The 25,236-nt window shown below is 40.2% G+C and overlaps 1 protein-coding gene across 1 annotated transcript in view; it reads right to left on the reverse strand.

Annotated features, from left to right (window-relative positions):
* The window catches only part of USH2A (usherin), a 446,098-nt gene that overhangs the window by 173,168 nt on the left and 247,694 nt on the right, over positions 1-25,236 (reverse strand). Inside the window, exons 38-40 of the mRNA XM_079968364.1 lie at positions 19,821-20,000; positions 1,827-1,977; positions 1,544-1,686 (exon numbers count right to left, since the gene is read on the reverse strand). Coding sequence (XP_079824490.1) covers positions 1,544-1,686; positions 1,827-1,977; positions 19,821-20,000 — 474 coding nt within the window. The remainder of the gene's footprint in view (positions 1-1,543; positions 1,687-1,826; positions 1,978-19,820; positions 20,001-25,236) is intronic.

Here is a 25,236-nt window from a genome sequence, read left to right on the forward strand (position 1 = left end):
ATAATAAACTCTTTTTACTCGGAAGGAATTGTTTATAGAGCGAACTACAGAATATGAGGAGTGGAAGGGGGGCATATCACTCCCCTTAATGTCTTTGATTCATTCTTCAAGCCATTTCATTACAGCATTAATACTGGAAGGTAGTTTCATTTTGGCAAATTAAATTATCTTTTATGGGAGGCTATTTTGCTCATCTGCTTCAAAAGTTCAGTCTCTACTTTCTAAAGAATGGTACAAAATTATCATTAACCTTTTCTAATCACCTGACTAGAAATGAGTGTTTACTTACTCACTGGTACAGACTGGGGTGAAGTGGGGTAGCCAATTAACCTCTCATGGACACCCGTGGGGACAGTAGAGTCCAAACACATACAGCGGGCAACAGAAAGAGACTATTAAATATTAAACGTAATGAGAGTTGCACGTTTTCGGAGGGTGAGGAAAACACATCAGTAAAGCACAATATACCAGTTTTAGAGGATATCTCAGTGGTGGTATCATAAATACAACCAAAATGGGGAGTTGTTCAGGAAGTGTTATCAGTTCTAACCAACTGCTGGTTCTAAGGTTACAGGAAATAGTTAAAGTAATAAAGAAGTGATAATTTAAGTCCCACACCCAAATGTGGCTTCTGACAGAGTTCTTGTATTTAAAGAGCTGCTTAGCAGACTGAAATACAGCAGGTAAAGATGCATTGCCATGCTGAAAAAGCTTTGTTCATTGGCTTTCTACACGTTAAAGACACTGGTGAGGGGTGGGGAAAGTGTGAAATCCATCTAGGGACTCAGCTACACAGCTGCAAATAAAACGTTTTAAATGTGTTATAAAATGCAACATACAAATGTGACACTAGATGGCGACACTGAACTATGCCAAATTCAATGTATTTTTCAAAACACTTTTTAAAAAGCATTTTTGCAGTGTTTTTTATAGGTGTGTCGATTCCACCTAGGTCTGGCTTTATCATGAAACAAAGCAAACATTGGATGCAGATTCCATCAAGGATGCAGCTTTCCTGCATCCAACTTTCATTCTATGTGCATTAAAAAGCAAACAAACAAAGCTTCAGGCACCAGGGTCTGAGTAGCTCTTGGTGGTACATAAGAAGAACAATGATAGATTAGGCTAAGGGCTCATCTACTCCAACATCCTGTTCCCACCAAGTGTTGCCACCATCCCAAGTGTCCCCCGAAAAAATACTGCTTCCAACAGAACTTTAAGGTTTAAAATTAGGTAAATGAAAAGCCAAAGTAAATTTTTTTAGAAACAACAGATTTGCTGCAGATCAGTATGATCACCGAACAAAATTATAGGAGCAAATTTCTGCAATTAATGTATGTTTATCTGGCATTTCAATATTCCATTGATTTCACCACTGGATAAGTGTGTTTAGGACTGTGGTCTTAACCTGCTTAAGAGCGCTGAGTGATGAATCTTGAAAAATGCTATTATCATTAAATCAGATACGATTACGTCTTATATGCTGTACACGTGGGCATTTACTTAAGCAGAAATGCACTCTGCAGTTCCACAAACTACTTACTGTCCTCTGCTGTAATCATTAGAGTCCAGTTGCTATATGTATCACCGTATCCATTGCAGGCGATAACCCTCATTTCATATGATGTGTACGGCTGCAGTTCTGTGACTAAATGCGTTAATGAAGCTGAAGGTTCAGAAAGTAATCTAAAGGGAAAAAATACATTAAAAAAAAGAAAATAGGAAACAAAATGAAGGTGGGACACATTACATATGTACAGAAATGCTACTCTGCAGATCATTTTACATTTCTTCACTGTGTTGAATAGACTGTATTATTTGCTTACTCTAGTCTATCTTCTGGGGAATGCTTAGGCCTCATTTGGAGTCGGTAGCTGGGTAAGCCTGGAGCATTGTTGCGAACTGGTGTAGACCAGACAACCTGAAGACTGGTCGGTGTAGCAGATGAAAGCCTTGGAGGCAACATGCCATCTGGAGCTGTCAAAAAACATGGATGAATTAGAGCAGAGAAAAATGTGGGGAACATATGCTGGATGGAATCAAAATGCTCCATGCACTAAAACAAACAAACAAAACCTGTTTCTGAGGATCAAAAGCAATGTAAGCATGGTCCATTTAATTCAACATCTTCTCCCCCCCCCCTTCATTATTGCACTATTGTACTATAGGCTTTCCATTGCAATGCCATTATCATGCTATGTCTCTGCTCAGAGCCATTCCCCCAACACCAACAGGATTTAAGATGAAACACTCTCAAACAGAAAGGGAGTTGGCAATCCACAGGTTCAAGTCACTTTTCTTTCTTTCTTTCTTTCTTTCTTTCTTTCTTTCTTATCCATCAACTAAATATTTTGGGCATTTTACAAATTTATTAAGAATGCAAAATACGACCCAACACTTAGAACTATAAGCAATACAAATCACACAACATACCATTTTAAATATTGGGCATAGCAGTGTAAGTCAGACTCCAGCCCTACTCAAAATCTGACAACACATTTGGGAAACTGCAATAAAAAAAACTTCAAATCTTTCCATTAAAGGCAACTTATTTCCATGTAAATCCAAGCAGAGTAAAGTATGAACCACAGAGGTTTTGTTTACATGCTGGACAATGTGGGATAGTCCTATTGTATTAAGAGTTACATATAATTTACACATAATTTCTGAAAACATAAAAAATACAAAATTGCACTCTAAAGGATCAAAGCACTTCTGTGGAGTCTCTTGTTGAGCAGTAATAAAAAAGGTGTTCTGTGAAACTGTTCACATGGTGATCATTAAACTTCCCAAGCAACTAATCACCTGCACCCATATATCAAATGCCCACTGATTATTCAAAAATAAAGCATTTCACATATATTTAATAATAGGAGTGTTTCAGGAAACATTTTATTCTTTCATCTCTTTAGTCCTAACTTCTCCTCCAAGGAATTGCTTAGTATCTAAGCAATAATTAGAAGACAGCAATAATTTCTCTGCCACATTCTTAACAGAAGAGCCATGTACCTATCAGGGTGATATATTGGCTCTAACAAGCAATGCTACTCAAAATGCTCTGCTCAAGGTTTAATATAGCCCTCAAGGGGCAACCACTCCACCAGTAACTTACTGAATCAACACATCTTGTCCAGTAAATGCTCAATTAGCATGGTGAAATGGCATGGTGTAATTACAAAGAAGAAGCACAAGAATGAAAAGTATTACAAAACTGAATTGCACCCTATATCAAAAAGCCTCCACCCATCTCTGTCTCTTGAAGATAGCCTTCGCCAACCCAGATGTTTTGAACAGCAGCCTGGGCTCAGAAACTCTTCATGCCATTAACCAAGATAAAGATTAAGTCATATCCAAAGTACTGACAAGAAAAAACCAAGAGGGGGCTGGTTCCATTAATATATCTTATCCCACCTCACTGGACCCTCTCTCTACATAATGAACCCCAGGGGTGTCAAAGGCAGCTGGCTTCCTGTTTGGTTGAGCCTCTTCCTACTGGGCAACCCTTTGCAGAATCTCCAAAGATTAAAAAGGGTGGGTTTGCTGCTTGTCTTTCCTTTGAAGGCCTTCTTATCTGCTAAAGAAATTTTGTTTAGTAACCAAGCCTCCCTTAGATCTCAATGAATATGTTTTCTTTCTTTTTAAAATAGCTTATTTCCTCAGCTCTCTTAAAAATATTTAAATAACTCCGTTTTTGTAATTTGAACTCTGGTGTTAGTTAAAGTTTTGCCTAGTCATAGGGTCTAACCCACTCACATTGCTTAGCCAATTGGCTCACACTCCATGCTAAGGATAAGGAATCTGTGACCCTCAAGATGTTTACGGGACTCCAACTCCTATCAGCACCAACCAGCAAGGCCAATGGTCTGGGGTGATAGGAGTTGTAGCTGAACAACATCTAGCCACTGCTTTAAAGGGACAGTTAAGAGGAACACACAGCAACTCATCTTTACAAGTATCTTTGCAAGTTTATCATCCTCAAGCTGAACTTCTGCTAAAACCATGCAAAGAATAAAAGAATGCCAATAAGCAATTAGTTGACTGATTAATGATTATAAATAAGTGTCAGGGAGACACTAGATGGAATCTATTGCTGTCCAGGAAAGCCAATTACCGGTATATGTCATGCTATTTAAAAAGATACCCAGCCAATAACTGTCATAGAATAATGAGCTACCAAAACAAGGAATAAACAAACAAATGGATATCACATGCTAATCTAAATCTATGAATGAATAAATTCCTTTTCATAGCCATTGGTACTTATAGTTGCTTTGTAGGCTGTCATGTATTACTGACCTCTTGTTAAGGACATATAGCTTCAAGAATAATTCAATCACCACACACATGCATATATAACTCGGTAGTCATATGTTAAACAGCTATATCTTCCCAACATGGCAAGAAAAGAGGACAAGAGGCTTGGAAATCTCAGAAATCTGGAATGACTTCCCTTTTCATGCATTTATAAAAATAATCAAGGTTTCTACCCTACATCTCTTTCAACCTATAAAGCCTCATACAGCTCAGGATCACAGGCTCTGGGAGGCTAGGGATGCTCACTTGAGATCTTGTGGAAACTCTGATGGTCCCACAAGATCTTATGGAAGCATCCCAGAGCCAGGAACACTGAGCAGGCCTTGCGCCCAAGAAAGGCAGAGAGCTAATTATGTTGCATTTTGGTTGCTTTAAGAACTGATCCAGTGGACCTGTGGCCGAATAAATTAATAGCAAAACATGTCAACATAAGCATTCCAGCACAATCATGAGTCAAAACCAATGAAGAAGCAATAGTAGCAAAGTTCAATGTTCCAGCTGCAGCATACCAGAACTGACTCGTTGTCTTGTTCACAATATGTCTAAAGAATTCAAAGTATTGGCTCTTTGAAGAAATCTATATTCTCCAGTGTACAAAGAATACTGCATTGCATGTCAGGTTCAGCTAAAACCTATTTTTTATTATTTTGGCTTCTCTTCCCCCCCTTAACAAAAATCTAATTTGCTTGTTGTTCCCTTAGGTACACAGTACACAGTTCATAATTCATTTGATGTAAAATGTCAGTTTAGATTCTTGCACTTCTTTGATACATGAGAAAAAACATGTACATTTCAATTTTCTTCTATGAGACTCTGCCAGCAAAAGCCTCCCATTGAGCTGCTCAAAGACCTTTGTGTTAAATTAAACATCAAGATTCAGAAACTGTGAGGAATGATATTTCCAAGACATATAGTACAAATATATGAGCCTGGGAAAAAGGTAATGATTTTTCCTACCAGTAAAGTGATCTCTCCCAAAGAGCATCTTTGATCCTTGAATTAGTTCTCAGTTATAATTTAATACATCACGACTGTCGGTAGCTTTCTTTACATTTAGACACAAAGTAATATAGTCAGGTCCACAAAGAGCAAAACAACATATTCAGGGGTGTTTCTTTCTCTCATTATGTTTATTCTCTCAATAACAGTGCATGAAGAGGCAAAAAAAGTGGGCATAGCAATGGGGCTGAAAAAAGGAACTAGTCAAGAAACCACCAATCACTGTTTATTTAAATACTACATTGCTCTAAGGGACTCGTGATGGTGTGCATGTCATCCTCAAATCCACCCTGTAAGGTAGGGTGGACTGAGACCAGGGCATCTCTGTCCAGCGGCCACAGACATACCCATCATAGCTCCTGGAAGGCACTGCAAGTCAATTATGAAGATATACAAATCAGCAACGTAAAACTGCACACCTGAATGTGTGACTGGCTCAAGTTCACTTTGTAAGCATCGTGAACCTAGGAATCATGGTCAAAGTCCATTTCTCGATCCACTACACCACACAGAACACAGCTGGCATGACACTGTACATGCAATTCACAGGATATCCTAAGATTACATTTAAGAACAGATTCTGTGTTGCCCAGCTATGGTCTCTCTGACATCACAGCAGCAATACCTAGGGAGGAAGACTGACATATTACCAAAGTTGTGTTTATTTTGGTTTTTGTATTTTGACAATATCTACACATTTTCAATTTGATAACATGGCCTTATCTCCACTGTTAGAGTAACTGCCCTACATGGCCTCTACAAAGAAAACCCAGAGTGCTGAATGGCAATATAAAAAATGCACCATGCTTCTCAAATTAAGGGTAATGTTTCAGGTGCTGCACATACCTTTAATACTCGCCATCAATGTTTTTATGCTAATGTCCTCATTTTTAGCAACTATCCTTTAGTAATTTTCTTGCAAGTGAATTAATTATTGTGTGGCTGTTTGAAATTGGCTAGCCCAAGGTTTTTTTTGGTGAACTGTGTCATTTAGCAAAAACTCAAAACAGCTTGGCTGGGTTTTGTCCTACACGTCAAAGTAAAAGACAAAGCATTATAGCCAACTCTGGTTACATAAGGGAGGATACATTAAGAGATGAAAAGTATCATTATCAGAAACCTCTTTCCTCCATCATTTGATGGTTCTTAAGAAATTAAAAAAGCTATCCATACCAAACACAGAGAACATGTCTCATAGCGGGCAAGGAACACGTAAAGCAGGTTCATGTTTTTCCTCACTAAAACTGACCTAAGCTACTATTTATTTCCGTTTCATTTCAGATCTTGAGAGGTCATGCAGTGTTGTTGTTGTTGTTTAATAATATTATTAATATTATTATTATTAAATGAGGAATGAAGAGTTCAAGTCTATCAATTGATCCAAACAAGGATATTTTTTCAATAGTCTAGTGTACTATTTTCACTTGATGGTTATAATACCCAACAATTACACCACGCTTATAGTGAAATCACAACTGATGTGACTTAAAACACAATTGTTTTCAGCATTTGCACTTTGGATTCTGAAGTGAGCATGGTTTTGGAGTACAATAATGGTAGAGCTTCTACTTTGCATGCAGGCAGTCCGAGGTCCAATTTCTGGCAGCTCCCGGCAGGGCTTGGAGAGAACTCTGTCTGAAATCCAGGAGAGCTGTTGCCTGCCAGTGTAGAAAATACTGAAAAAGATGGACTAATGGTCTTAGTATAAGGCATCTTCCTGTGTTCTTAGGCTGGTGTCCTTCTTGCAACTCAAGAGTTCCAACAAAGAATGGATCTGAAACCAAGGTTCCAATGTCTAAACAGAATACCACAGGCCACTCACTGGGAAGGCATTGAGTGAAACTACTTCATCTTTTGGGGTAAAACATTCTACCCTCACATAATGAAGCTAGCTCACTTAAGCTATGTCAAAGGAACAACTTCAAGCCTTCTTGTTTAAGCAGTGTTGTGAGCAAGTAGGAACAAAGCAAAAGCTTATCTGCCAGGATCCTCCTTTTGCCAGGGTGAGGCAGCAACCTATGTTGATCTCTGGCACATATGTGGACAACCAGGGTCCAGTACCATCCTGCCTGTATGCATTGTGAGGATCAGAAAGCTGTAAAAAATGCAGCTGAACTCTAGACTAAGCCCCACAAAAGGATACCAAAAGAGCATCTGTAATGACCAGAGCATGATTATAAAGAAGTCAAAATCCAATGCTAAAAGAATGGCAAACCCGCTGCAATATAACCACAATCTTACAATACACATGCATGCAAATCCTAAAAGTCTAAGCAAGCATTTGATGTCTTCTTCTTTCCTTTTTTATTTTACTATTTCATTTCAAACTACTTCATCTCAAACAGGATTGGTTTTAACCTGAAAGTTATAGAATGCCTGCCTTTGAAAATGGGAAAAAAGCCAAAAGGAAAAAAAGAACACTTATGGAAATCATACTTAAGGAACAATATCCCACTATTTATCCCCTGGTAAAGTGGGGGTGGGTGGGATCAGTGATTGATCCCCTCTTCTCCGCTAAACCCCACAATTCATGCCCTCAAGATGCACTTAAGAGAATTCCTTTTTGTTATCATTTTTTGTCTATCTAACCCACATGAGAGTACATAAATGTGTTAGGGAGCCACGTCTATGCTGGAGGCTTGCTGAGGCTATTGCAAGCAAGAAAGCTTCAAAGCTTCCTCTGCTATCCTTAGTACCTCAAAAGTTGATATTTGGCTCACTTTGCTCGAATTTTTTTTTTAATCAGAAGACTAACCTCTGCATTGTAGCGAGCTCCATGCAGGCAGCATAAGGAATACATTAATGCAGCGTTTTTGTTTTTTAAAAATAATATCATGATGTCTTCCTCTGCTGACAGTTTATTAAGATGACACTTTCTTGAGAAAGCAGACTGTTATTATTGCATCTACATAAAGTCTTTCCTTCTGAGTCCTGAACTGTCATACAGAATGTATATGTGGAAATATATTAAAGGGTAAGGCATTATGTCTTGCTATCTGTATGCATTTAATACTGGGAAATTTAAATGCTCCCACTGTAAAGTAAGAGCCAGGGTGGTGTGGTTAGCTTGCAGACTGGGGAGACTTGAAAGCTCAGCTGGTCACACTCTTTCTCGCAAGCTAATCTACAGATAAAATGAGTGAAGAAGAACCATGTGTGCCACCTTAATCTCGTTGGAGGAGGCGGAATTTAAATGTAATGAATAAAATAAAGTTGCACTGATAAAACACTTCTGTGAAGCTCAGGAGTTAAAGAATTCTGTCTACATCTAACACTCAAGCTCTATTTAGTGGAGAGCCAGCCCAACACATATCCTTCCTGAACTGAGCAGGAAGATCGGAATGGGGATTGTAATTGGGATCACACTAGACTCCTGATCAAGGGGATTTATTAGTCAAAACCAGCACCTTGAATTTTGCTTGGAAACAAAGTGGAAGCCAGTGCAGTGATGCCAGAGTTGGTGTTATATGTCCAGACTCTGGCTGCTGAATTCTCCACCAGCTGCAGTTTCCAAACCATCTCCAAAGGGAGCCCCATGTATAATATACTGCAGATCTAGCAAGTGTCAATAGGACAGAAAATGGTAGAGAACGTTTATGCTGCCCCCTTCACTCCCCCTCAAAAAACCCCTGGGGATTCTGGTCTGGGGATACATATGTGCTCCTACTTTGACAGTTTTCCAGGGGAGCCTGGTGCCACTTGAACTGTGACATTCTAGGCATGTGCTTCTATTGCCTACTGAACTGAGCTAGCACAACATACATTTCAAAGAAGTAGGTTCTTCCTTGCACCCTCCTCCTTTGTCTTTCTCACTGAACAACGAAACCATCCCACAAGACAACTATAATGGAATGTATAATGTTCTCATAAATTTCTTCATGCTATTTTAAAGACCATAATTGCTATTTATTTGAGTTAATTTCAAAATTGCTTGAATGCCAGCGTCTGATTATTCTGCTGAGCTTCACACACACAGACACACACACACACACACACACACAACTCCTCCTGAAACATATTAGGACAAGATTAATGGGATGAATTTATTCATTTTAGGGAAAAAGAGAGCTCAGAAGAAAACTATTTCTACCTCTGCAGTATGAAATTTGTCACTAATCATTTTAAACTATGCCCTTTTATGCTTCTTCTGTCTCTTTTAGCTTTCTATGCAGTTCTTTGATGTAACAAAGACAGTTCCAGACAAGATTTCAGTTCCTCTGGAAAAAAAAGTCTTGAGGCCAAATGCAGTGTATTTAAAATTTATACACTCCATAATGCCTTTGTTCTGAACTTGAACATCATGCAAAACTTCTGTTTTCTTTCGCTTTACAACTCTGAGATCATTTGTTTTCCTGGTTTCAGCTTATTATAATGCAACACCGAGTTTAGCTGGTGGTTCCATCATTTAACTACATGCACAGTCATGGCTGACCCTTTCTGATCAATTGCCAATCCATACAGGTTTGACTGATAAAAGAGCCAATTAGATTTAAGCAAATTAAGGGACATCACCAATGTCAACCACTTATTAAACCAAATGCCAAATTCCATGCATACAAAACACTAATGCACCAAGTCCCATTAAGAGTTGAATTCTTAACCCCATTAGTAACTCAAGACCTCTACAGGGGAAGGGTCACAACAAAGTTTCATATTTATGGATTCACATTGGATCTTGTTTTTATTTTATTTTTTATATTATTTTCTAAGAACTCTTGAACCAGCACTGAAAGAATGAGGATAGTTGATAAAAATGTAACCCCATCTTAAAGAGATGTTTTTAAAAATGACTCTAAACACTATTATCAGTTATTTAAAATATTACTATGCAATAATCTTCAAAATATGTCTCTCTTGCTATGTTAAAACTTTAAAGAATATTACATAGCAATCTTTTATATAACCGAACTAATCCAGAGTCTAAAAATGCTACACTTTTTAACAGCTGTATTTTCTTGTCACGTACAAATAATTTTCATTAACCTTCTATATTTTAAGTGCAGGTCTTTATACAATTGATTTTTATCCAAGATTTTATTTTAAAAATAACAACATTTAAAAGTATCATATTGATGTTTTTGTTTGTTTTTACTATTGCAAATAGAAAAACTCACACTTTGCACAAAATTTACTACTAGCCAAGAATTGTTATTGTTCATATCAACAAATTACATTTCCTTTTGGTGAACTTACATTAATTAACAAATCAATACAGTTTTATGCTGAGAGTACATTTGGGATAATAATTTCTCTTGATTAGATTACACAGGTAAATCATTTGTTCTTTCAAACGCCATGTTAAATATGCTATTGTCCAAATCAAGAGATATCCACCAAATATTCAAAACAAGTTCACTCCACGGGAGCCTGCTTCAAATTAAATAAATAAACCAATTTCCCATTTTATCACAGGGAAATGAATGGATTAATCCTAGCAATTAATGCATGCTTTCAGTTCAAACCTTTACATATTTCTCAATTCCCATTCTTCATTAACTGATATGAAACCTTGTGATTTCAACACCTGCTAGAGAACACTGAATACAGCCACAAAATCTGCAAGGGTGGCTGAGTTTTTATCAATAGTATCTCTTAGAGTGGTGAATGGCACTATTTAGCAGGAAGAAACTCCAATGAAAATACTCATTATTACATATTTTTACATGGCTGTCTATTTGTATATATTTTAAAATTTACTATATGGATGTTTTATGATGGCCTATATTTGCAATGCCTAATAAACATTTGGTGAGGTAAGTACAGCCACAAAAGATAGTTTATTTTGGAAAAGAATATACACATCCCCCTGTTTTGTAGCCTACAGTTCTACACATGCCCTTCAATTAAGCGATTGTTACAGTTCTGCTTGTGCCCTTTAAGGGAATGGCAGGGGCGTGTGGCAGAAAGCAGGAGTAAACTGCACAATACCAATGGCGGAATCCTTCTGACTAGGAGGGATTTGCTTCGAGGGAATCGGGTCCTACCACTATGGCGAAAGCGGGGACTCTTCAAAAATCACAGGCGGGTGAAGCCTGTGAGCGTGGGGATTCGGCGGGCACCCTTTGCGCCCCCCCCAATTTGCGGGGAAACCCGACTACGGGTTCCGGAGCGAAGCGGGGTGAGTGGCACGGTGCTGTGAATCGACTGCTTCTTCTTCGGAGCGAAGCTGCACAGCCGTTACCGGAGAGCGCTGACTTCTTCTTGTGACAATTCGATCTTAAAAGCAACTACCCGTGAGTAGGGGAAAATTGGAAGTATAAAAGAGACTTAATTTGATACCGAAGCGGGGAGGTATAAACAGGAAGTCCGCCTTCCGCTTTTGTAAATAGATCAAAGCAAAGAGTATACAAGCTAAAGTCTTGTAAAATTGACTGGAAAGGACTAAATTCCTAACACAAAAAGTATCGAACCCACCCACCCCCAAGAAGCAGGGGAAGGAGGGGGGAAGCCTTGGACTGTATATACCTGCAAGAGAGAGGGAAAGAAGCTAAAATCCACCGCTCAAAACTTTGGGAACGGGCTGCCAATAGACAAAGACTGCCGTGCTTTGAACTGCGTATTAACTGTGAACAGACGACTTGCTGACAGCTAGTTCAGCAAGAGAGATACATTGTTTTCCTCTTCTGCTCTTAAAAAGGAGGGAAAGTAACTGGAAAGTAACAAAAATTGGAACTGTTTATTTCTCTTATTGTTTGAGTTTAAAAGGCGTTTTTTTTGTTGTTTTTTTGGACTATTGCAACTGTTTCCCCCTAGAGGAAGATTCTGAAATTGTCAAATTGTTACTAGGGGAATTTTCCACTTCCAAAGATAAACTGTGTAGCTGGGACTGACCTTGGCTTTTCCATTGTTTAAGTGTTATGGCAGATGGGAAAGAAAAAGTAGATTTGTCACTCCCAGACAAAACAACAAGGTCTGGGAAGAATTGGGCGTGAAGACCATCAGCTGCTGGTCTCTCTACCTCATCTGCGACTGTACCATCACAATCTAAGCCTAGTGGAACGTCATCAGAAGATGTTTTAGCGATTGCACTGGCTAAGATTAATGAAGCTTTGGAGCAACTTAATAAGAGGGTCGAAGAGACAAATAAGAGGGTCGAAGAGACAAAGACGACAGTGGACGAGACAAAAGTGAAGGTAGATGCAGCAACTATCAAAATTGACTTAAATACAGAAAGCCTAAATAGTTTGGGACAAAAGGTGAACACTAACACAGAATCTATTCAGAAATTGTTGCAGGAATCTACTGACCCGACAGACCGCAGATGAAGCCAAGGAAAAAGCTGTTGCTGTGGAATTCAAGATAACACAATTGGAAACAGAGAAAGTCCCAGAATTACAGAGGCAAATTGAGGACCATAAATTGAGGCTTTCCATGATTGAACTCAAGGAAAAACAGACGAACTTGAGGATTAGAGCGGTACCTGAATTGGAGAAGAGCAGTTTGATAGATTTCTTGACACAGGAATTTGCAGAGTTCTGGAAGTTGGATTTGAATCAAGAAGAATTTAAAATCGTGAGGGCCTTCAGACTTGGAAGAGGAGGAAAGAAGATTAAAATAAGGGACTGTCTGATTACTCTCCGATCTAAAGAAAAGAGAGATAAAATTCTGGGTCTGCACATTCAGAATCCTTTGATAATTCTGCAGTCAAGAGTGGAAATTTTTTAAGATATACCGAAACATCTTTTGGATCTTAGGTCCAATTTTGGAGATTTGGTTGCCCTGCTGAGAAGGAATAAAATCATCTTTAGGTGGGAATTCCCCCAAGGCCTATCTTTTAGTTTTAAAGGAAGAAAGATAAAAATAAGATCAGTTGAGGAAAAAGACAAGTTTTTGGGAGAATACGGAGAAGATCTGCAGAAAGAACTTGGAAAAGAGCCAGGAGCTTTGGACAGAAGTTCAGCAAAAAGAGGGAAACCAACACCATTGACAGAACTAGAACAAGCACTGGGTGCTGTTGGAGGAGTAACACAGTAATTACATCATGGCACTGCAAGTATTAAGCTGGAATGTTAATGGACTCAACTCCCCGGAAAAGAGACGGAGAGTCTTTCATTTATTAAAAAAAGAACAATTGGACTTGATTTGTTTACAAGAAACGCATGTGATAAGGCTACACAGGAAGATTTTGAGTAATAAAAGATTAGGACATGAATTTATTTCATCAGATAAAGTAAAGAAAAGAGGAGTAGTACTCTATGCAAAGAAGAGCCTATCACCGAAATTTTTATTAAAAGATGATCAAGGAAGATTTGTTGCAATTAAAATTCAATCACAAGGAGAGAAATTTTTGGTACTAGGTATTTATGCACCAAATGAGGGGAAATCGGAATTTTTCAAGAAGCTACATGAGACTTTGATGGACTATTTGGACTATAATATGATTTTGATGGGAGATATGAATGGAGTAGTGTCTACTAACATGGACAAGGCACAGAGACAGGTAGTTACAAAAGATGGTAGACTACCAAAGACGTTTTTTGACATGACTGACAATATGGATTTAGTTGACATTTGGAGAACTAAGAACCCCATGGGAAGAGAAGGAACTTTCTTCTCTGAGGCTAAAATGACATGGACAGGAATTGACCAAATTTAGGTAACTAGGGGGCTGGCCCCGAAGATTAGAAAAGCGGAAATTTGTCCTAAAACCTGCTCCGACCACAACGCGGTGAAGATGGAAATGAAACTAATGCCAATTGGTTCCTTTAGATGGAGGATGAATGACACTTTCCGTAGGAATGAAGAAGTGACTAAAAAGGCCCCCCAAAAATTGAGAGACTATTTTAAGATAAATATGAATACCACTGTTGAAAAAAGAGTAATCTGGGACGCAAGTTAATAATAATAATAATAATAATAATAATAATAATAATAATAAATTTTATTTATATCCCGCCCTCCCCAGCCAAAACTGGGCTCAGAGCGGCTAACAACACTGAAATAGTGCAACATTATAAAAACATTATAAAAATTAATTAAAATCAAAATTGATGGCAACCATAAACCGAAGTTTTGTAAAGACTGCCAAAGGAGGGAGTCAGGCTGCGCCCTGACCAAAGGCCTGGCGGAACAGCTCTGTCTTGCAGGCCCTGCAGAAAGATGTCAAATCCTGCAGGGCCCTAGTCTCTTGTGACAGAGCATTCCACCAGGTTGGAGCCGCAGCTGAAAAAGCCCTGGCTCTAGTTGAGGCCAGCCTAACCTCTCTGTGGCCTGGGACCTTCAAGATGTTTTTATTTGAAGACCGTAAGTTCCTCTGTGGGGCATACCAGGAGAGGCGGTCCCATAGGTACGAGGGTCCTAGGCCGTATAGGGCTTTGAAGGTTAAAACCAGCACCTTAAACCTGATCCTATACTCTACCGGGAGCCAGTGCAGCTGGTATAGCACCGGATGAATGTGATCTCGCAGCGAAGACCCCGTAAGGAGTCTCGCTGCAGCATTCTGCACCCGCTGGAGTTTTTGGGTCAGTCTCAAGGGCAGCCCCACATAGAGCGAGTTACAATAATCCAGTCTGGAGGTGACCGTCGCGTGGATCACAGTGGCTAGGTCAGGGCGAGAGAGGTAAGGAGCCAGCTGCTTAGCTTGGCGGAGATGAAAAAATGCCGCCTTTGTAATAGCTGCAATCTGCGCCTCCATGGAGAGGGAGGTATCGAAGATTACACCCAAACTCTTAACGGACGGTGCTGGCACTAATTGCACCCCCGCAAGAGATGGGAGTTGCCCCCTCAATCCCATATCATCCCGTCCCAGCCAGAGGACCTCTGTCTTCGAAGGATTTAACTTCAACTGGCTCCCACGTAACCATCCAGCCACAGCTTCCAAGCATCTGATCAGTGTGTCTGGGGCCGAGTCAGGATGGCCATCCATCAACAGATAGAGTTGGGTGTCATCAGCATACTGATGGCAGCCCAGCCCAAAACTCCGGACAAGCTGGGCGAGGGGGCGCATAAAGATGTTAAAAAGCATCGGGGAGAGAATCGCACCCTGAGGCACTCCACACACCAAGGAGTGACGCGATGACAATTCCCCCCCAAGCGCCACCCTCTGTCCCCGACCAGAGAGAAACGAGCGCAGCCATTGAAGGACTGTGCCCTGGATCCCCACGTCGGCAAGGCGGTGGTCCAGGAGTTCGTGATCGACCATGTCGAAAGCTGCTGACAGATCTAGAAGAATCAGCAGCCCCGACCCGCCTCGATCCAGCTGTCTACGAAGATCATCTGTTAGGGCAACCAGAGCCGTCTCGGTCCCATGACCAGCGCGGAAGCTGGACTGGAATGGATCCAGAGCCGATGTTTCATCCAGAAACCTACCAAGCTGTTCAGCAACCGCTGAAGTAAAGCAGTCATGAGAGGGTGAAAAATGCTGGATGGAAGTGAAAAGGGACTTAGAAATATGGTCAAATTTGAAGTTATCATTGCTAGGCCGAATTGCTGTGATAAAAATGAATGTATTGCCAAGGATGCTGTTTTTGTTTCAAACATTGCAAATTCTGGATAAAATGGATTGTTTCAAGAAGTGGCAGAAAGATATTTCTAGATTTGTCTGGCAGGGCAAGAAGCCCCGAGTAAAATTTAAGATATTAAGTGACGTTAAAGAAAGAGGTGGATTTGCCCTGCCAGACCTTAAGCTCTATTATGAATCAGCCACATTTTGTTGGCTGAAGGAATGGCTGCTTCTTGAAAACACTGACGTATTGGATTTGGAAGGGTTCAGTAATGTATTTGGTTGGCATGCATATTTGTGGTATGATAAGGTCAAAGCACATAAAGCGTTTAAAAACCATATTGTCAGGAAAGCACTGTTTAATGTTTGGATAAGATATAAGGACTTGCTTGAAAATAAAACTCCAAGGTGGTTGTCACCAATGGAAGCAAAAGCTCAGAAAAAGCTCAATATGGAGGCCAACTGGCCGAAATATTGGGAAATATTGGAACAAGAAGGAGACAGATTAAAGCTGCAGAGTTTTGAAAAACTAAAAAACAAAGTACGGGATTGGCTTCATTATTATCAAATAATGGAGGCTTTTAATTTGGATAAGAAAATTGGTTTTCAGGTGGAGAAATCAAAATTGGAAACAGAACTGTTAGATCCTAAAACTAAGAACTTGTCAAGAATGTATAACTTGCTGTTGAAATGGAAAACTCAGGATGAAATGGTGAAATCTGTTATGATAAAATGGGCACAAGATGTTGGACATAACATTATGATGGCTGACTGGGAACAGTTATGGACCACAGGTATCAAGTTCACAGCATGTAATGCCTTAAGAGAGAATATAATGAAAATGATATATAGGTGGTACATGACACCAGTCAAGCTTGCAAAAATCTATCATTTGCCCGATAACAAATGTTGGAAATGTAAAGAGATTGAAGGTACATTCTTTCACCTTTGGTGGACGTGCCCAAGGATTAAGACTTTCTGGGAGATGATCTATAATGAAATGAAAAAGGTACTTAAATATACCTTTCAGAAGAAACCAGAGGCCTTTCTCCTGGGCATGGTCGGCCAATTGGTGTCAAAGAAGGACAGAACTTTCTTTATGTATGCAACAACAGCAGCAAGAATACTCATCGCGAAGTATTGGAAGACATAAGATTTACCCACCCGGGAAGAATGGCAGATGAAAGTGATGGACTATATGTAACTGGCGGAAATGACTGGCAGAATCTGAGACCAAGGTGAAGAGTCGGTGGAAGAAGATTGGAAAAAATTTATCTACAGAAACATTGCAAAATTAAGGAATGTTAGAAGGATGTTGGAATGAAGTAATGTGGTTTTAGCAGAAATGATATAAAGGATTAGGTAAAAATGGATTTGTTAATTGGTGAAAGACGAGAATGTAAAATTACAGTATATTAAGATAAATTAATAGGATAAAAACAAAGCTGGAAAGGATTTGCTGAAATATCTAATTGAACTAGAATACAAAAAAGGGAAGGAGGTCAAGGAAATAAGCAAAGGAAAGAAAGTTATGTAAAGGTTTGATCTGTGTGGTTTTTTTTTAATTGCTTGTATTTTTTCTGTCTTTTTTATTTTCTCTTTTTTCTTTTTTCTTTTTTCTCTTTGTAATCTTTAAAAGTTGAATAAATATATTTTATTTTTTTAAAAAGTTGGCCGGAATATAGAAACAATCTGGTAAGCAGCCATCTCATGCAAATAAATGTATTTCCTACATTTCACACTTCTGGTGTAAAGGTTGTGTTTTGTGAGAAAAACAAAGAGTTAAGATAAAGAAAGGATCATTACCTCCCTAACACACTTTCAAGAGCTGTTGTAGAGGAAGATTGAATGAATCAAAGGCAGAACAGTCATTTGAAATAACTGGAGGAAATATACACTAAAGGAATGTGTTAGGTCCCTGTATTCATCACTGCAACTACAAGGGTCAGGAATATCAGCCACAGAAGTCACCACACTTGCCACCAAAGAAGAATTCTGGATGACCCAACGGCTGCAAATGATATTGTAATCACTACATATTGATTCAATAAGCAAAGTCCACAATGTAACACTATGAACTGTGTTCTTGTGCTTTTTGGCACCCCTCACCTTATAAATCAAGTAAACATCCTGGTTAGGTGTGCCAATTCCTGGCTGGTGGTGTTATGCAATGGCATTGGTTTGGGACCAGAGCTAAAAGGATCAGCTAAAAGGATAAGCCTGCATCAAGAATGCTTGTCTTTCAAAAAGATAACAAGCACATACCCAAATGCCCTCCAAAGCTGGACTTTTAAGCCAAAGTCTTCAGATCACCTTCAGTTAAGCTTGCAAATCTGATAAATTCCTCTTACCAACTGGTTGCGACAGAGTGCTGCAGTTTACTGTTTCATTTTAAAATGTGGCATTAGGGCCTACAGTGTTAATGCACTCAAACAAAATTATTATAATAAAACATAATGGCAAGGTAAATATGGATTATAGAATGTCCTATATATCAGTGCTTTTCTCATATGTGCTGGTTCATTTATTATTCATTTCAGTACGAATCACAGTCCACTGGACAACGGGATGGGAAATTTCTTTAATAACTTCCAGTGCTAATTTAATTCTACTTAAACACACATAGTCTAGTGAATGCCACATGCTTTTCAGCATGATTTTATGTGTAAATCAGGATAATATGTTTTCAGATCATTAAGTAAAAGGAAGCATGAACTAAAACCTATTTAATCAATGAGGTATTACTTTTAAAGTACCACAAGGTCATAAAAAAGATCATTTCAAAGCTATACGTTTCCTAATTGTAATCAACAACAATCAAATGATGAAAGAAGCTATATCATAATTTCTAGAATAAGTTGGCATAAATATTAAATATATGCCCATCTTTAAAGATGCTCTGCGTTTTTCTTTTGTGAGTCTCTCTCTCTCTGTGTCATAAGCACCACTACCCTCTCATTCACAGCCACACACACGCACGCGCGCGCACACACACACACAACCCCCCCCCCCAGCTTACACTGCAAACACCATTCTGGAGCAAGGAAGGCAAGTAGGTTGGGTCGGCAGAGGTTTGGGCTGCTAGCAGCTGACCAAGAAACTTTAAAAACAAAACAAAACAAAACAAAACAAAACACAGCCCCACCCATATTGGGAGATGTCTGCTGTGCAAAGAGTGGTTTGTGTCTGCTTGCAGCGTGGGTTGGATGGCGCCTGAAACAGTTTCTCATGTTTCCAGAAAGATTGGTGACTGCCTACCTAAACAGAAGGATGGAAATAAAGGCTGCTCTGTACTACACATTTAAAGCAGTTGCATATCACTTCATGGCTTCCCTCAAATGATCCTGGGAAGTATAGTTTGTTGACTCCCATTCCCCTCACAGAGCTGCAAGCCCCACAGTCAATCTCTCTTCCCAAGGAACTGTTAGGTCTGTGAAGAGAATAAAGGTAAAAGGTAAAGGGACCCCTGACCATTAGGTCCAGTCGTGGCCGACTCTGGGGTCGCGGCGCTCATCTCGCTGTATAGGCTGAGGGAGCTGGCGTACAGCTTCTGGGTCATGGGGCCAGTATGACTAAGCCGCTTCTGGCGAACCAGAGCAGCACACAGAAACATCATTTACCTTCCCGCCGGAGCAGTACCTATTTATCTAATTGAACTTTGACACGCTTTCGGACTGCTAGGTTGGCAGGAGCAGGGACCAAGAAACGGGAACTCACCCCATCGCAGGGATTCAAACCGCCGACCTTCTGATCGGCAAGTCCTACGCTCTGGGGTTTAACCCACAGCGCCACCCGCATCCCTGTGAAGAGAATAGGTGTCTCCAAACAGCTCTCAGCACTCTTAACAAACTACATTTCCCAGGATTCTTTGGGGGAAGCCAAGACTGTTTATAAAGTGGTCTGATACTGCTTTAAATGTATAGTGCATATTGAGGCGAAGAGGGCAGTGACAGCACAACTGCACCCCACCTTCAAATATTTAATTGTGACCAGAAACTGCTCTCATGAAAATGTTTGTGTGCTTTACTTGTGATTGGGGGAGTGGAGAACATTTCATCATACTTACACGAAGGAGGTGTGGCGGTCATCACAGGATCACTCATCACATAGCCTTGGCTATTGGAAGCATTCACCTGAACTGTGTAGTTTGAAAACGGAATTAGTCCTCCAATGGGCACCCAGATATTTGCTTCTCTGCTGGTATGCAAATTTTTTGTCCCATTTAAAATAGTATAATTGCCATTAGCTGTAAGAGAAAGAAAGAAAAAGCTAAAACTTTCTCTGGCTGCTAAAGCTCATCCATGTTAAAAAAACCAAAAACATAAATTGTTACAATATTTCTCAATAATAATCACATGATCATTAACAGACAGCTGTAAGTCATAAAGCACAATTGTCATAGCAGACAGGGATAGAAAAGTGAAAACCATAAAGTGGGTGTGTTACTGGCCGAAAAATCGCAGTATCAAGAGTCTGTAGAAGGGGGTGGGTTTAATCGCCTAGGTGAGAGGGTGTTTGAGAGAGTGGAAATGAGGGGGGGGGTGTTTTCTGCTGTTACTGGGTTGTTCTTATTCAGCAGACCTAATTTATTGTGCCTGGTTGTTGATTATTTTATTTATTCAAAGGTGGCTGACTTATTTTAAAATCTGAGGAAAATACTATAGAATATCAACAACCAGAACTCCATTAAGCATTTAATTATGGCTATTAGTACACTGAAGAGTACACACACTTAACTCGTTCATGATGTAAAACTGGGAAGGAAAGCAAATATTTTATAGTAGCAGCTAACATGGTGGCTCTGTGATGTAAACCACTGAGCCTTGGACTTGCCGATCGGAAGGTCGGCGGTTTGAATCCCCGCAACAGAGTGAGCTCCTGTTGTTCGGTCCCAGCTCCTGCCAACCTAGCAGTTCGAAAGCACATCAAAGTACAAGTAGATAAATAGGTACCGCTCCAGCGGGAAGGTAAATGGCATTTCCATGCACTGCACTGGTTTCGCCAGAAGTGGCTTAGTCATGCTGGCCACATGACCCGGAAAAACTGTCTGCGGACAAACTTCAGCTCCCTTGGCCAGTAAAGCAAGATGAGCGCCACAACCCCAAAGTAGTTTGTGACTGGACTTAACTGTCAGGGATCCTTTACCTTTTTAACATGGTGTCCTCCAGAAGTTGTGGACTACAGCTCTCACTATCCTTGATCATTCGCCATGATGGCTGAGGCTCATGGAAGATTGAGTCCATCACATCTTGCGAGCATCACTTTGGCTAAACCTGGACTTGGCTATGCCTTTTAGACCAGCTTGATATAGACCAACAGCCTAGGTCGGGATGTCACCAGCACTGCATGCATCAGCAATGGTGTCTACATACTTGAAGTGGTAGACGATTTTGTCTACCTGGGCTCCACCATAACCAGCAACATCTCCATCGATGCTTAGCTCGACAAGCATATTGGGCAAGGCAGTGATGGCAATGGCTCACCTCTCCAAAAGCGTATGGGAGGATGTTATGCTAATGACCAATACCAAGATGAAGGTCTACCATGCTTGCACAGCTTTGTGGCAGTGGGCCTTGAGAAACTTACTCATACACACCCAGGAGCAACTCTCAACACCTTCCACATGCACTACATCAGGCAGATTTGGGGCATCACATGGCAGGACACAGTCTCAAACAAAGATGTGCTCTCCAAAGCCCACATGTTCCCAGCTTTTTTGTAGACTCCTGTCTATGATGACTTGGTAATGTCCACAGAATGGAAGATGGCAGGATCCCTTAGGACATAAGCTATATGGAGCTGGCTTCAAACAACAGACTCATTGGCATATCAACTCTGCATTGCAAAGGTGTCTGCAAACATGACATGAAGGCCATGAACCTTAACCCTGCCATGTGGGAATCCCTTGAAGATGACTGCAGTGCCTGGAGACAATCATTCAGGTTGTGTTTCCACAGCAGTGACCAGAGGAGAAATGACTGCTGGGAGCAGCACAAAGAAACAACGCCATAGTACACCTGCATCAGCACAACTGGTTGCCTTCATCTGCCCCAACTGCAACTGAACACGTCTCTTCCATATTGCTCTCTACAACCACATCAGGAACTATAACTCTCCAACAATTTGACTTCACTTGAGGTGCACTCTTCCACTGTCTCACAAGACAGATGGATGCCAGTTGCATTATACAATTTTTTAAAAAGGAGCAACATTTTATCCCATTTACAGATTACAAATGCAATGAATCATTCACACAATCATTTTTCCCACTTGCAAGAAGTGTTATTTTCCACTGTATGTTCAGTATGTAAGATCCACTTTCAGCTACACAACAAATATTAGTATTTTTGTTTTAAAATGCTTACGATAAAAAGCTATCAGCAAAGCAACACTTTGTTCTGATGCCTAGATAACAACAGTAATACACAGTAATTATATAATTAGTTGTAACATTAAGTTCTAGTTATAGCAGAATGATTACTTGGTAATTATGAGAAGTATATAATTACTCAATAATTATGAGAAGTATGTAATTACATAACCATTTTATTCAGCTCCCCCCAAAAATGAACTTGCACATTTATAATGAGTTAGGCAAAGCAGGAGTTCAAATTGCTCACTGCTTCAAATTCGAACCGAGGAGCCAGTGACAGATCTCCTAACATGAATTATGTACAGAACAAAGGTTTCTTATCCAAACAATTTGCAGTACTGGCAACTAAAATATTAGGAAAATCTTATTCTCTCTCACACACACACACCCTTTTCTTTAAGAATGCAGGTCCTCAAATTACTCATGCTGGCAGTGACACACAGTGTGCAGCTTTGCCACTTTTCACTGCATAAACTTGACTTTCAGTGGGCTGGAAAATGCAGCCACATTGGTTCAGCCTGAAAGAAAGTGCGACACTGATAAGCATTTCATATCAATTGATGGCATTCCTGACTAGTTTGCCTCAGCTTGGATCCTATTTGTGAGTATAAGTGGGTAGTGCATTCCTCTTTCCATTTTTCATATGTGTCCTTCTTCGCACCTGACTCACAATTCTAAACACAGCGGTTTGACAACAAGAATGTGCCTCATGCCTGTATTAGCAATAGCCTGGGATACTGGGAAGTTTCAAGGCAATTGTTCTTCCTCCTGTATAGTTTGCACTGAGGCAACTATTTATCCTATTTGTTTCAGGCTTTCCCTTTCCTGACAGGATCCTCAACCAGGATGTTTTCATCAACCCCTTACTGTCAACTCCATTCAGCAAGGATATGTCCGCAAAGGAAGCTTCTAGAACCAGCCTTTCCTCATGGAGAGCCAGCAGAAAGTTGTCCAGTAAGCAGGCAATCCTGGTTTTGGGACTAATTCATACAACCATCTCTCCCTAACAGCAGCCACTGCCTCAAAAAACAGTTAACCCGGATGACTTTTAAAGGGGAACCAGATAATTTCATGGAAGAATAAGCTTGTCAATGGCTACTAGTCATGATTGATATATGCTGCCTCCAAATTTACAGGAAGTGGTTGTTGGTGAAGAACAGCTAGAGGAGGCTACTGACCTCATGTCCTGCTTGTGGACTTCCCAAGAGATATCTGGTTAGCCATGAGTGGAACAGGAAGCTGGACTTTGGTCTGATCCAGAAAAGTTCTTTTTATGGATACAGTGGTATGACAAAAGCCAATCCAGCACAAGTGCATAGCGGAAATACAGAAAAGGCTTCTCTTCTACACAGTGGTGGAGGTAGGGGGTCCAGCAGGGGTGGTCCGCCCTGCGTGTCATCCCTGAGGGGGGGGTGACATCGCTGTGCCTCCCCCCGGGACACTCGCCACGGGCAGCACCCCCCTGGGACGCTCGACGCAGGCAGCTTAAAAAAGGGAAACAGTACTGAGTGAAGCCAAACAACTCAGGCCCATTTTGGAATTCCAAATATGACCAATACAATGGTACCTCGGGTTAAGTACTTAATTTGTTCCGGAGGTCCATACTTAACCTGAAACTGTTCTTAACCTGAAGCACCACTTAAGTAATGGGGCCTCCTGCTGCCGCCGTGCCACCGGAGCACGATTTCTGTTCTCATCCTGAAGCAAAGTTCTTAACCTGAAGCACTATTTCTGGGTTAGCGAAGTCTGTAACCTGAAGCGTATGTAACCTGAAGCGTATGTAACCCAAGGTACCACTGTATCTAGCTGCTATTAAATATTACAACACTGAGATTACAATATGGCTTTTTTTTTTCTTAAAGTAAATGAAAAGTGGACTTCAAAATCCTTTCATTTCAAGGCATTGAAAAAATGACCCATAAATTAAGACTTATTTACTTTTCCTTCTCATGGCTTCTTCAAACGTGCTCCTCTACAAGCACAACGAATAGAGTGGGGCGGGGGAGGTTTATGATATTATCCTTTTTGCTCCATTTTTATTGCAGAAAGTGCCCCTGTGTGTACATATTAAAAGAGGAGGTGGGTGGGTATTTGTAGCCTCATTCTAAATGTTTGTGTGTCATCAAATAGAATCTTAGGCTGAGGGTTTAGGGCAACAGACCAGTACAATAATAAAGGGGGGGTGTTAAAATTATGGACAACCTTTTAGGGTCCCTATGCGAAAAATACAGTTGGAAAGAAATGCCAGGACCCAAAGGTAACCCTCCTTGATCTTCCACCATCTTTTGTTAATTATATCATCACTGTAGCACTCCAAGAAATTCACACAGAGCAAAAGTTCCATGCAACCTAAGTGAGGTTTTCCTTTGAAGCAGAGACCCATGGGATCTGATCTTTTGGATTGACTGCTCTCTTTGGCAGCCTGGGCCAGCCCCCCATTGTGTTCACTAAGATCAGTTTGTGTAAGTAGCACTAATAAACTGACAAGGAAATGCCATGGAGAGCAATGAAGTGGGAAGATGAAGGCAGCTTTCTGTTCCTTATACTGCCTACAACCTGTAGATCATGCAACCTTTTTTTTATTAAAAAAAATAGTAATAATACTTTTATCTCATAGACTCACAATGCCTGCTGAGAAGAGGAGGGTGAAAAATAAATGACCCTTTGACTCAAGTGTATTTAGGGGCTTGTTCAATACAAGGAGGTTCACAAAGGAGATGTATTATAGTCCAGAAAAGTCTGCAGGCTATCATATCCCCCGCTGCGTGAGCAAAGGTGGGAAATGCACAAACCACAGATATGGAAAAGCTCATTTAGAAAACAGCCCACACCACTCTGCTGTTTCTAACTATGAGTCAAGCACAATTTTATGTGCCTTGTTAGAAGCAAAAATAACGAACTTGTACCGAGTAGCAATCGGTGGATGGAAGTTGGGTGAAAAAGGATCAATAGAGGTTAAATGTAATAAATGAGATTAAAAATATTTTCCATACGCAGAGATAACACAGAGACGACTGCTTTTTAGAGATAAAAAATAATGCCAATGATGACAGAATGGCTATAAAGATTTGCAAAAACTTCTTACAAAACAAGCTGAAATTAATTTTGT

Source organism: Podarcis cretensis (assembly GCF_951804945.1).
Source record: "Podarcis cretensis genome assembly, chromosome: 3".
NCBI classification, from domain to species: Eukaryota; Metazoa; Chordata; class Lepidosauria; order Squamata; family Lacertidae; genus Podarcis; species Podarcis cretensis.